This window comes from Colius striatus, chromosome 20 (genome assembly GCF_028858725.1).
Source record: "Colius striatus isolate bColStr4 chromosome 20, bColStr4.1.hap1, whole genome shotgun sequence".
NCBI classification, from domain to species: domain Eukaryota; kingdom Metazoa; phylum Chordata; class Aves; order Coliiformes; family Coliidae; genus Colius; species Colius striatus.
In genome coordinates this window covers 1,424,159-1,436,643 of record NC_084778.1, presented here as the reverse complement: position 1 = coordinate 1,436,643, position 12,485 = coordinate 1,424,159, and the positions used below count along the sequence as shown (strand labels likewise).

Sequence of the window (12,485 nt, the reverse complement as noted above, 5' to 3'; positions counted from 1 at the left end):
CAGCTCAGCTGAGATCCTTGCTTTAGCTGCTCTGCTCTCAGGGGCCCCAAGAGACCTCAGAAACTGATAATTCTTGTTGAATCCATGGATAAGATCCTAGAAATGCAGGCAGGTGGTTTGGTAACAGAGGGTGACAGCTGCCAAACTAAAGAGGAGCCACGACACTGAGCTCAAGGGCACGGCAGGTACCTGCTGACTGGACAAGTGATGACCTGGCAGCTGCTGGCTCTCTCCTGCCTCCTCCTTCAGGTCTGTCAGCTGTGTCTCTTCCTGTAAAAGGCAAAGTGGAGAGAGTTCATCTTAATCTCATGGCTCTGGGAGCCTGGATCTCAGGTGGGGATTCCAGCAGTTTCAGTGCTGTCCCAGACACTGCTGGTTCTGCCACTCCAGATTTACTGGCTTCTCACTTCCCATCAGCAGCACTTCAAAGCAGAGGAGAAACACCTGGAGCCAGGGAACCCCCCACTCCTCTGACATGCTCCCACACCCAGGGGAGCCTGTCTGGCTGCACAAGGTGTGTTGCCTGCAGCCCACTGCCATGTGCTGCACAGCAGTGTCACGAGCTGGGCTGTGCTCAGCCATGGGGCTGCTCAGGCCACTGCCCAGGGTTAGAGAGCAGGAGACTGGCTGTGCTGAGGACATGGGACCAGGAAAACGACTTACCCCAGACCTGAGGTGGCTGAAGGAGCAGGGGGAGCCCCTACTCACAGAGGAGAGCCTGTGGGTTGGGGGTCACCAGCCTCCCTGGATCCCAGCCCAGTATCCCTGAGCTGTTTCTCCTGGAAGGCCTGCTGGCTTGAGCTGTGTGCTGGGACTGCAGCTGAGGCTGCTGTGGAGATTCTGAAAACACTGCTGCTGCCTCCCCTTAGGCTCCTCTCCTTGGGCTTTATCTCCCCAGAGCTGGCAGATGCTGGGGTGTTTCCAGGAGATGCTGGGGGCCTGGGGCACAGCAGAGCCTGCAAACATCTCTCCCTCTGTACCAAATCCTGCACACTTGGCTTTTTCAGTTTTACACCCCAATCTGTTTTCATCCATTGTGTGTTTGTCAGAAAAAAAACTACTTGCCCAGACCTGAGCGGGGGGAAGGAGCAGGGGCTGCCATCCTTACCCTTGCCACGGGGCTGGGAGCCCCAGCAGCTCTGCAGCCCACCTGCAGGGACGTGCTCTGCTCACTGCCAGCAGCCTGCCAGGGATGCACACCAAACATGAGCTAATCCCAACAAAAATAGGAGTGAAATCATAATTCATATGCATAATTCATGGGCATCATTTTGTCTTTGCTGTAGATTCTCCAGGGATGGGTTCTAGAAGATGCTCTCCTTCCCCTCCCCAGACGGGCTGGAGATGCCAACCATTGGAGGCAGCAAGAGGCAGCTCTGCTGGGTCACTCAATAAATGCTAAATCTGTCTGAGTTTCTAGCCTACATCTTGGCAAGTTATGCAGATTGAAGCTGCTGTACAGAGCAGCAGGCTTGTCATGATCACGGGACGTTAATTGCCTTCACTGAGCTGCTGCTTGTATCTGCCTGCGAGTCTGTGACCGTCTGCAACCGCCCAAGCCGGCAGCTGAGAGACAATGACAGGCATTCTGGAGCAGGGACTGCAGCTCACACTCAGACCACGTCCCAAAGGAGCAGGAGGCCTTGCCCTGTTTACTGCACAGCCTTTCCTGGTGCCAGAGCCACCACATCTCACTGATTAATGACCTTCCATAAAATACGAGTGAGGCGGGATCCTCAGCCAGCCCAGGCTCTGCCTCAGCTGCACATCACCCTTGCTGGAGGACAGTGACAAAGCCTTGGCCTGGCACACCTGCTGAGTCACCCAATGGCTTTCTTCTACTAAGCTCCACAGAGGAAAGGTCCAGAGAGCCCCTGCAGCCCTGGGTGAGGCTCCTGCTGGGAGGGGGCTGCTCGGTGCCAGCCCTCAGTGCCGCACGAGCTGTGGTTTCAGACGGAGCCTTTGCAAAGTGGCTCCAGGTTTAGCCCATCCCAGCTGACCCCAGGCCACGGAGCAGCAAATGCTTTTGGCTGGGTCATTTCAGACCCTTAGAGGAAAGGCTTTTAGAGCTGGATTTATGAAGAGGTTTTTGTCCTTGTGGAAGCATTCTGGGCTTTCCTCAACACACAAACACAGGGCAGGAACGTCTTTGCAGAGCCATGCCCCAGGCTGGGTGCCAGCTGCCCCTGTGCAGGCTGCAGCCCTGGGGTCAGCCCTCCAGCCCTTGCTGCCACCAGAGCCAGCAGGATGGGTGTCACATTAAACCCCAAACCTGTCAGCAAACACTCAGTGGAAAAAGATCTGTGTAAGAAGGGATTTCCATCCCTCTGACTCGGCTTAAGCAGCACAGGACTAAAGCCTGGGTCACAGGCAGCTGCCCTGAGCCCTGGGCAAAGCCTTTCACTGCTGCTCCCCCTGGCCAGGGTAAGCCAGGACAGAGCCCTCCTGCCAGCACCCAGGGTGGGGAGCACACAGCCAGCTCTGGAGATTCCAGCCCTGTCCCTGTGGGGCTCAGGCTGTGGGAACAAAGGTTGGCTTTCAGGGCTCACCCGCAGGGACGGCCCTGCTGCATTCCTGGGATGCTTTCCTGAATGCAGCCACTGCAATCCCCTCCCCCTGAAAGCCCCTCATTCACAGCCAGGCTGGGAGGAGCTGACAGGCCACGGGGGCTTTTCAACGCGTGGGGGGCTGGGACGTCCCCCCAGAACCCTCCCGGGCTGTGGGGCTGGGGCTGAGGGCGCAGGCTGGCCGGGGCTGGCAGCTGAGCTGCAGTCGGGCTGCTCTGCAACGGCCATAAATCAACGGAGGCATCAGCAAGGGAGGGAACAAAGGACGTGGAGAGATGCCACAGCATCTGGCAGGGACGGCAGCGCCCGAGGACAGCGGCTGACTGAGCCCAAGAGGCCTCCAGCCCCACAGCCAGTGAGGGGAGAGCTGGCCCCGCTCCTTGCTGCCTCCCCTCCAGAGGCCGGTGGGCAAGGGACGTCCCACCTCACCCACAGCCCTGGCAGCGCTCCCAGGGCACCTCTGCAGCCTGCTGAGCTGGCCCACCGTTGATTTTTCCACCAAGCCACAGCAAGCTCTGGTGCGTTTGAGTCCTCAGCACCAGGACAAAGATGCAGCCTGGGAGGCCACTGCAGCAGCCTCCTTCCACAGGTAGGGGCAAAGGAGCTGCACAAGGGCCAGACAAAGCTGATCCTTGAGTTTAAAGCCAGGGCCAAACCCTGCTGAGCCACAGACCAGAGCTTGGAGCTGTGTCCAGGGGTTGCTCAGGCCACTGGCAGGGGAAGGGGAAGGGGCAGGGCAGCTCCCCTCTGACCCCACTGTGCTGGGTGTGGGAGCAGCATGGTGCCTGCCATCACTAGCAGCAGGGCTGCTGAAGGCACTGACCTGATGATAAGCAGTTGTCTGGTTGGTAATGAGTTAGAACTCAGCCTCAGTTAGACGCTGCCTCGAGGGAGGAAACATCTGATCAGCTTTTAATAAACACAGTTGGCTCCTGCAGCTCCTGTATCTATAAAGCCACAGGGCTTATGCACAGACAGCGCTGCTGTGAGTCACAGGCTGGGAAAGGGTGGTACAAGTGTTGCTCAATAAACAGAACAGAGCAGGGAAACCTCAGTGGGCAGGGGTGGCACAGCCCTGCTCCCCCCAGCACGTGGCACCGGCTCGCAGCGATTCGCAGCCACAGACGGCACACCACACAAGGACGATTCCCACAGTTTCTCTCCTCACCTCAAATCTCCTGCCAAAGCACTGGGAGAGGGAAGGTGGCTGGTGGGAACTGCATTTGCCAGCACCAGGCTCTGCTTCCCCGTGCTGGGCGCATCGGCACTGGCGCGGCAGTGCCACGGGCTGGCTCTGCTGGCTGGGAGGGCAGGAGAGCACTGATGGGCAGCCTGCAAGGCCCAGGCCCTGGGAGGGATGCCCAGCGTGGGAAGGATGGCACTTTGTCCCCTCTCAGAGTCCCAGGAAGTCGCAGAGAAAAGGGAAGAGCGTTGTGGCAGGCAGGGAGCAAGGCCACACACCTTCTCCTGCAGCTTTACACCACGCTCCCTCTGCAGAGGAATGAACCCTAGACAATGCCAGGGAGACACACACAGGGCACAGCCACCCAGAGCCCAGCCTGTCTGCCCTCCAGTGCTGCAAAGCTCTGCTTTGGGCTAAGGCCACACCTGGAGGAAAGACTCGACACCAGGAACCAAATAACTTGGCTGGTACAAGAGAAAACAACATGAGGCTCACCCAGCCACGAGCCACTGCAGCCAGAACCCAGCACACAGGCAAACAGCACATGTGCAAGCAGTTTCTTTCTCCAGATGTTCCCCCTCAGACACATACCTTCCACTCAGGGCCCCACAGCCAGATGTTTCCAAGTAACCTGGTGCCCCGCTGAAGCTGAGCGACCGTCCTGGGACACTGCCAGCCCCTCCAGCACAGCACCGGTGCTCTGAGGCAGCAGCTGATGCTCTGAGGCAGCCCCCAGGACACCTGCAACAAGGGGAAACTGGAGGCAAAGTGAAGCTCAGCAGTGGAAATAAAGTCAGAGCCCAAAGCTGTGTCAGACAGCTGCTGGGGACCAGGAGGGGAAGGCAGCAGGGAGGGAAAGCTCCATGTTACAGCCTCCCCCTGATCCCAGCCACAGAGGGACTCGCTGCTTAACTACAGCCAGTTGGTATCCTGCAGAGGCCCAGGGCCACACAAAAGCTGGGTCAGGGGCAAGGCTGAGGATGTGCAGTACCTGTGTCCATGGCAGGGGGTAAGGGGAGGGCAGCAGGGCTCAGTTTCACTGCCTCATTGCCCAAGGTGGAAGCTAGAGCTGCCTTTCCTTGGCCTGAACCAGGACTCCTGCTGCACTGACACGTCCAGGCAAGCACCAAACCCCCTCTGTGTGTGCCAGCTCCAGAGCAGGTCTTCCCTCCAGATCCCACCAGGCACCCATTTACAGCAGCAGCAGAGCTGAGGGGCTGGAAGGAATGCTTCCCCACAGATGGAACCCAGGACACAGGTTCTGCACCTCAGGCTTGGGCTGGCAGCCTGCTGGGCTGCACCTGGCACTCAGGAGCCGGTTACTCTGCTCCTTGTTTTAACCAAGAGCCCTGTACACCAAGGGGGATGGGCCACCCCCACCCCACAGGGCTTCCTGAGAGATGCAGGGTTAAGCCAGCCCTGGCTAAGAGCACAGAACCCCAGCCAGCACTACACTCCTAGCTAAAAGGCTGGCTGGGACCAGGGAGGGAGGAGCATTCCTCCCAGCTCTCCCTGAAGCAGAAGCCACCTCTGCTTTCCAGCACTGCCAGGTGCAGGTCCCAGCAGATGGCCTGTGTGTAACAGCCCTTCTGCTGCTCGCTTGGGAGCTGCAGGTTCAGCTCCTTTCAGAGCTGCCTCACATGAGTCATGCTTGGCTGCAGCTCAGCTTCTCCCCCTTGCCCGGGCTCGTGTTGCTGTTCCACAACAGAGCTGAGACACCACCAGGGCTGGGAAGGCCCCACAGCTTTTCCAGAACACCAGGGAGGCCACAAGCCCAAGTGGAGGTTGCACAGGAGCAAGCTGAGAGGGGCTGTTTGAGGGCAAGCCCACAGGCCCCACAGCATGAGGCATTAAACACACACCAGCTTCAGGCAGGCAGCAGGAGTTTCAGGACTCACCTTTCCACTGAGCACAGGGAGGAAGCCTGAAGGGGAAATCTACTTTCCTACAAAGCAGGGACACACCTCACAGCTCCCAGGAGCCAGGAACCCTGGTTCATGCTAGTCCTGTTTGTCTGAAGTCGTTCAGGTCGGCCTCAGTGCCCTCCTGCCTGGGATAGGTGGCACAGGAGCATCCCAGCAGGGCTGCAGCAGCACACACTCCTCTCCAGCCCTGCTCTGAGCACAGCACTCCCACCAGGCTGCAGTCAGCACCAGCACACAAGCCACAAACACTCCTCAGGTCAAGTCCCTCCCTCTGCAGACCTGCTTCTTTGGGGTCAGTAGCATCTTCCAGGGCTGAGAGCTCACTGCTCTAGACAAGGGCAGTTTTTGGTAATGAAGAAGAAACTGGAGGCTGTTTAAATGTGTCAATTCACCTTTAATGTTTGAAAAAAATAAATGGTATTTGAGCCATTGCAGTTATGAAGGGAACAGACCTTGCTCCACAGAGACTGTGAACAGCTTCACATTAGACTCATGCTTGGGAAAAAAAACAAACCCCAGAACATTCTCCTTTCAGCTCCAGAGCGGAGTTCTGAACACACAAGACCACGAGAGTGCCCCAGGCAGCCCAAGGCATGTCACCCCAGCCCAGACATTTCCATCAACATGAAGGTATGACAGCTACATTCTTTCTAGTTACAACATTGTTCTATCAATATTACAAAACCAGGCATACTTTGGATTTAGCACAGAGACAAGAAGGACTTTTACTTCAGGAAGTGGTCAGCCTGGGTCATCAAGCCATTTCTCCTCCAGCAGTGACTTATCAGCACCACATCCAGCTCTGACACCAGTGAGGCTCACCAGCCTGGTGACACTGCCTGTGCATCAGCTCCCAGACAATACACAGACCTGTGCCAAGCACCAGGCATTTCCTTCCCATCACACAGCACTTCTCCACACCCAGATACAAAGAACTTCCTGCAGTGTAATCCAAGAGTCAGTACATACTAAAGACAACATCATTGCTGAACCTATTGGAGACCAAAGACATTTGTCTGCCTTTGAAGCAGATGTCACATGAGTTTCCTTCACACAAACATCACATGTAAATCTAACTCCTTGGTACTGTGCTTTAAGAACAAAAGCAGATGTCAGACCGTGGAGGAGAGTCCTCCAGAAACAGCTTATCAGCTACAGAGAATAAAACAAAGGAGACAGTGGCCACTTACAAGTCTTCCACATGACTAGCTTGCTTTAAGGAGAGCATCAAGTTAAGGCAGTGTTGAGACAACTGGCTAAGAACACGCCAATGGAGCTGTTGTCAGTAGTCACCAATTTGATATCCTGCTCCCGTTTCTGGGGTGGGCCACGTGGCTTTAGATCTCAGTATCGAGGTCTAAAGACTTCAGCCACAGGATGCTGCTCTCAGCAGCAAAGCAGCAGCTGAGGGGGATGTTTGTTGAAGTCTTCTAGACCAGGCTGAGTTGCTTTACAAGTCTAGGTCAATGTTTTCAGCAGAGACAAAAAAATACAGTGCTGGGCACTGGAAGAGAAGAGCGAGGGTGCCAGCTCAGAGTCTGTTTGTCACAGTCCAAGGTGGGAGTTCAACTTGTGTGTGAAAGCCACAGAATCAGGAGCCACCCCACCAGCCTTCAGGGAAGGTCTAAGTACCTGCACTGAGGTTACTGGGAGAGCCAGCTCTCTACAGTCTGCAGGGTGGGTACAGAGGCTCACGCTGGCTTTTGCTCCTCCTCACAAGATTAACAGTCTAATAGAACTCAGTAAGGAAGTCAGGGGCTTTTGGCCTGCCCAAGGAAGCTTTCCCAGCCTCAAAGAAGGAGTTAACCACTGAGGGAGCTGTTGTGGAATAGTTTTATTTCTTCCCACGTAAAGGCCATGGTTTAAGCATTTACAGGTTTCCTAGTGCAATACAACCAAAAAAGCAGGAACAAAAACTTGCTGCCTTCTCCTCAGGCAACTAAACAGAAGTAGATTTTTACTGCAACATATACACATTAAATACAGTATTACAGTCCATGCAGCGGCACAGCCATGGTAAAGGGAGTCGTGGCTTCAGCCATCAGTGCATTACAGTCCAAGTTTCACTTGCTCCTACTTCCTACCCAGACTTGAAGAGAAGAATTGCAACCTGACCCAAGTAAAAATAGATGAAGTGCTTTGTCTCGTGTGTTACATAGCTGCCAAAGTTTCTGCCAACAATGCAGTGCCAAGTTGGGTTGTATTTCTTGTCAAATTCCTGAAGAAAGAGAAGAGAGGCATTAAGGCCAGGAAAGCCCACATGAAAATAGCTCCAAGCACAAGTTCTCAGCTGGTTCTGTTCACAAACTATCACCTCTCCTCCCACCTGCAGCATCTTTAGATCCCCCACTGGTTATTAAGGAAGTGACTGACCACCAGACCTCTGCACCACATCATGTGAAGGATCCAACACAAGCAAATCACCTCCTGAGGCCTGGGGTACCCATCAGCCCAGGGCAGAAAGCAGACCAAGAGCTCTCCTTGCTACAGTGCCACACCCCCTGTGTGTGGGCACACTCAGGGAAATGCTCCTCCTCTCCCATTCCAAACCCACTCACAAACAGACTTTGGCATGTCTGCTCCAGGAAGGCATTTGATCTTAAAGGTCACCTAAAAAAAGGAAAGGGAAGTCTGGCCTCTGCTGTTTCTCCACATGCAGGAGAGAAAATCTGCTGGGGAATGAGCAGGCAAATTCACAGGCCACAGAGCACGTGGAGACCTGAGAGGTCAGAGGGGAGCCAGCCGAATGCTGGCTTAATAATTAGTCTTTTCCTACTCAGCAGGTAAGATAGGGTTAAAGACCATTTCCATCCAATTAATACACAGCTCCCAAGAACACTCTTCCCTCCCCCGAGACAGAAGAGCAGGCCCAGCATTCAAGATTAAAGCAATGTGAGTCCTCAGAGAGCAGCGAGACAGTTTGAGCTCTTTGCAGGTAACGTTTGAAGCAAAGCAAAGCCTTTCTCACCAGGGCAGGAAGGTGCATCAAATCACCTCCCTCCTCCCAGCACACTCAGGAAACAAAGGCCAGCTTCTGCCTTCTGGTGCACTCGCTCACTTTACAAGCTGCACTGGCCCAAGCACTTTGGGATGTCTTGCCTCAAAGTGATCTGAGAGGTTAGGAGACGCCTTTGAATCCTTCACATTTGATCTTGGATTACAAGCAAGGCCCAAAAGCTTGCCTGGTGCCAGGACTGCACTGCCTATGAAATCACTTTCCTCCTTCAAAAACTCTTTGCCTGACCATTCAGAGAAGCAGCTACAGGGAGAACTGACAGCTCCCCAGGTGTCATCAAGCAAGACACTGAAGTGAATGGGCTCCTGCAAGTGGGGAAACACCTCTTCACAAGCCAGGGAAGCTGCTTGCTCTATTCTTAAAGCAGTACTTTCACAACCAGCCAGTACAAGGCCCCATCTTCTTCACCATCACCCAGCCCCCAGCCAGGACACAGTCATGCACACCAGCCCACTCTGAAACAGCAGCACAATCCCACCCTGCACTGGGACCCCAAGTCCAGCTGCAGCATCCATGGAGCGAGTCCCAGGCAGAGCCCGTAGCCAGCAATTTCTAGAGTGGTAAATCCAGAGGGACAGCACTTGTGCTGCTTGCTCAGAGCTTTCCAGAGCAACAGACCAGGCCCTGCTCTGCCAGAGCCCTCCTCTGACCTTGGAGAAGACACTCCATCCTTTTGGGAACAGCAGTAAAGAAGCCAAGAAGAAAGCATCTTCTCCCTCCAAACACACCAGTGTGAAGCCTCAGACACTCAGGCTCACGACAGGCACACATACTTCAGAGCTTCAGGAAGTCTCAGCCAGAGCAGCCCCCTCACCCCATGGTTACCTTCTTTATATATGCTGCAATGTCCTTTTCTATGTTGTACTTCTCCATTGCCTGTGTAGCACAGTCTACAGCATCCTGCTGCATGTCCTCGGACATGTCCGCATTCTTGATCACGGCCTTTCTGTCAGACATCGTGAACCTAAGGCAGAACATAGGTGTCTTTAATCCCTTCCCCAGACAGGACCAGCTCCCTGTGCACCAGAGGTTGTCCTTTATGGCAGGCTGCGTCACAGCTCATTCTACAACCTCCTCTTATGGCCAGGGTGACTATCAGGGGAGCCCACAGCGGCTAAGGTGCCCCTCAGAGCTGGAGCACCCTCCAGTGCCTGGAGGTTTGATCAGAGACAGGGCAACATCAGCATCAGCATTAAACACACACACAAAGAAACTCACTCTCAGGAGGAGACCTGCAGAGCCACAGCCCTCCTATACATCAATAGGCTACAGCCAAATTTGTCCTCTAGGTGCACCTCTGGTTTAGGGCAGCATCAGTTTGGGGTGGCACAGGCCCCGGATCCCAGCCTGCCCAACTCTGGGAGGGAGCACACCAACAGCAGCAGGGCTTGTATTCCACCCCATGCCAGGAGTTGCTGCTGCTGCTTTAGCCCAGAGGGAGCATTGTTCCACATTCAGCCCCAGCACCACTCCCTCACCTCACTGCTGAAACCCAGACTCCAGCTGCCCAAGGGACAAAGCTGGTCTGACGAGCCACAGACTGATCAACACACACTGCAGCCTGGAGACAGGGGCAGGGAAAGTTAACCCTACCACACCTAGGCCTTCAAAGCAGCCTCCTTTCCCTCCCCCTGCTTCCGAACACAGGTGCTAGAACTTGGCAAGCTAGTGCTGCTCAGGACTTTTAGGAAAGCACAAAGCCCCTTGCACCTCTAAGCTACTTGAGGTGCTTCCCACCAGTCACTGAAGCCATTTACACCCAGATCTGCCACAGCCTTTCCAGGGAGGCTCTCAGCACTGAGAGGTCTCCAGGGCAGTTCATATTAGCCTACAACAGGGATTTGGCAACTCCAGCCCTGCAACCTTTCAAGCCAAGGCCATGACATATGCCCTGGGCAAGGAGCCCCAGGCCCCTGCAACCCAAGGCACACATCATGCTGGTCAGGAGGGACACATTACCTGTGGGCACAGGCAAAGCTCTGTGCTGGAGGACCCCAGCTGCTCACCTGGGCAGCAGCTCTTACCAGGGCATATTCAAACTTTGTGGGAATAAACCTGCTAATGGCACAGAGTGCCTCCAGTTAAGCCTGCAGAGCACCAGGAAGTTCCCCCAAGTCCTTTGAGAGCTCTCTAAGTCTGGAGTGATACTACCAAGCATGTTTTGAAATAGTGAAGCTACACATATTCAGCTCCACTGAGGAGTGAGGAAAATCTGCTGCAACCATCTACTCCTGGAACAGGCCCAGGAAACTGAAGGAGTAGCTTTGTTACAGCAATTAAAGGAGCCTGCTATCCAGAGAGAAAGAGAATCCAGTTACATAATTGCAGCCCCATGATTACAATACCTCAATTCTTCACCCTGCCTGCTGTTGAAGACTTCTGCTGCAGCCTTAATTGACACGTTTTGGGTAGCATGTTTAATAGAGCACTGCTATTAACACACACTCAGAGCATCAGAAGCAGTGACAGAAACTGAGCTCAAACACCGAGAGCACGTGCCCCCGCCACAGCTCTGCAAGAGCCACTTCCAGGCTGTTTGTTCCCCTCCACGCTGTGCTCTAAGCCAGTGGGTGTTAGCCTGGGGCCCAGAAGCCCTGCCAGGACAAGACAGCTCAGAACAGCCCAAACAACTGCCTGTAGATTTGGCTTCACTATGCAGCAATCTGGCAGTTCCTTGGGAGAGGCTTCTGGGGATCCGGCCCACAGGAAAAGGGAAGAAGAAGAAATTCACTTGTGGGTCATTCTTCCAGGACAGCCTCTTTAGGTGCCTTCACACACTGAGTTCAGAGGGCATCTGCCATTACATAACCAGCCACAGAGGGACCTGCAAAAAGCATCTTCCTTCCTCATTGTTGAGGCAAGGAGCATCTCAGTGCAGGCCCGTGCTGCCGAGGCCCAACAGCGCCAGAGAAAAGAGAAGATGATTACCCTTCATTAGAGCTGCAAGTGCTTGGCCAGCCTGCCCTTGCCAGCACCGCACTGCTCCAGGGCACAGCATCCTTCACCAGCCAACTGCAACAGGGGCTGGCAGGTGACTGTGCTGCTGGAGGGAGAGTCCCCTGCACTGGCTGTGGGGCAGGGAGCAGCTCCCAGCCTCACCCCATCCACCCACCTCAACGACACGGAGCAGGGCTCTGGGCTTGGCCCATTCACCCACAGGGTTACAGAAGCAACCTCCCTGAAACACGGCCCAGCAGCACCACATACACATCTTATCCTTGAGCCACAAGATCACAGCTGCCCCCCTCAGCATCTTGCCACTCAAGTCTGTCCCTCTCTAAGGAAAAACACAAAGCCCCAGCACTGAGGGCTGGATGGGCTGGGGAAGGGGTAAGAGTACAGCTTTGGCAGTCATCCTTTCCCTAGCTCAGGGCAGGATGGGATGGGGTCTTGAGGAGGAGACCACAGCCCTAGCAGCCCCTCCTGTGCAGGATAAAGCCTTAAGAGGAGCACGAGCCCAACCCAGAATCCAACCTCTTGCTCACCAGTACAGGATGAGGTCTTGGAAGGAGTATGAGGCCCAAGCTCAGCACCCAACCACTCCCCCAACAGGCCAGGATGAGGCTTTGGGAGAAGGATGATGCTCAAGCTCAGCACTCACTCCTTCCTCCCCAGGACAAGATACAGCTTTAGGGTGGGCATGAGAGAAGCTCCCATTTCTCTCCCCAGGCAGGATGGGACCCCAGGAGTAAGATGAGGCCCAAGCCCAGCATCCACCGCTCCCCCACCACCGCCGGAACAGGCCTGGGAAGGGGGTGCGGTCCAGCCCTCTCCCCTCCAGGGCAGGAGGGGGC

At 55.0% G+C, this 12,485-nt stretch overlaps 1 protein-coding gene across 1 annotated transcript; it reads right to left on the bottom strand.

Annotated features, from left to right (window-relative positions):
• Window positions 1-7,494: 7,494 nt before the first annotated feature.
• Window positions 7,495-9,669, bottom strand: DYNLL2 (dynein light chain LC8-type 2). The gene is made up of 2 exons (XM_010206147.2): window positions 9,517-9,669; window positions 7,495-7,893 (listed from the first exon to the last, which is right to left on the bottom strand). Exons 1-2 carry the CDS (start codon window positions 9,667-9,669, stop codon window positions 7,756-7,758), a joined length of 291 nt encoding a protein of 96 aa, XP_010204449.1. The 3' UTR covers window positions 7,495-7,755.
• Between the last annotated feature and the right edge of the window lie 2,816 nt (window positions 9,670-12,485).

Excerpts from the sequence above, each read along its gene's own strand:
- DYNLL2 (XM_010206147.2), bottom strand. The coding sequence starts at position 9,669 with ATGTTCTGCCTTAGGTTCACGATGTCTGACAGAAAGGCCGTGATCAAG. Across the intron at positions 7,894-9,516 it reads TTGCAGCATATATAAAGAAG|GAATTTGACAAGAAATACAA; the intron begins GTAACCATGGGG and ends CTCTTTCTTCAG.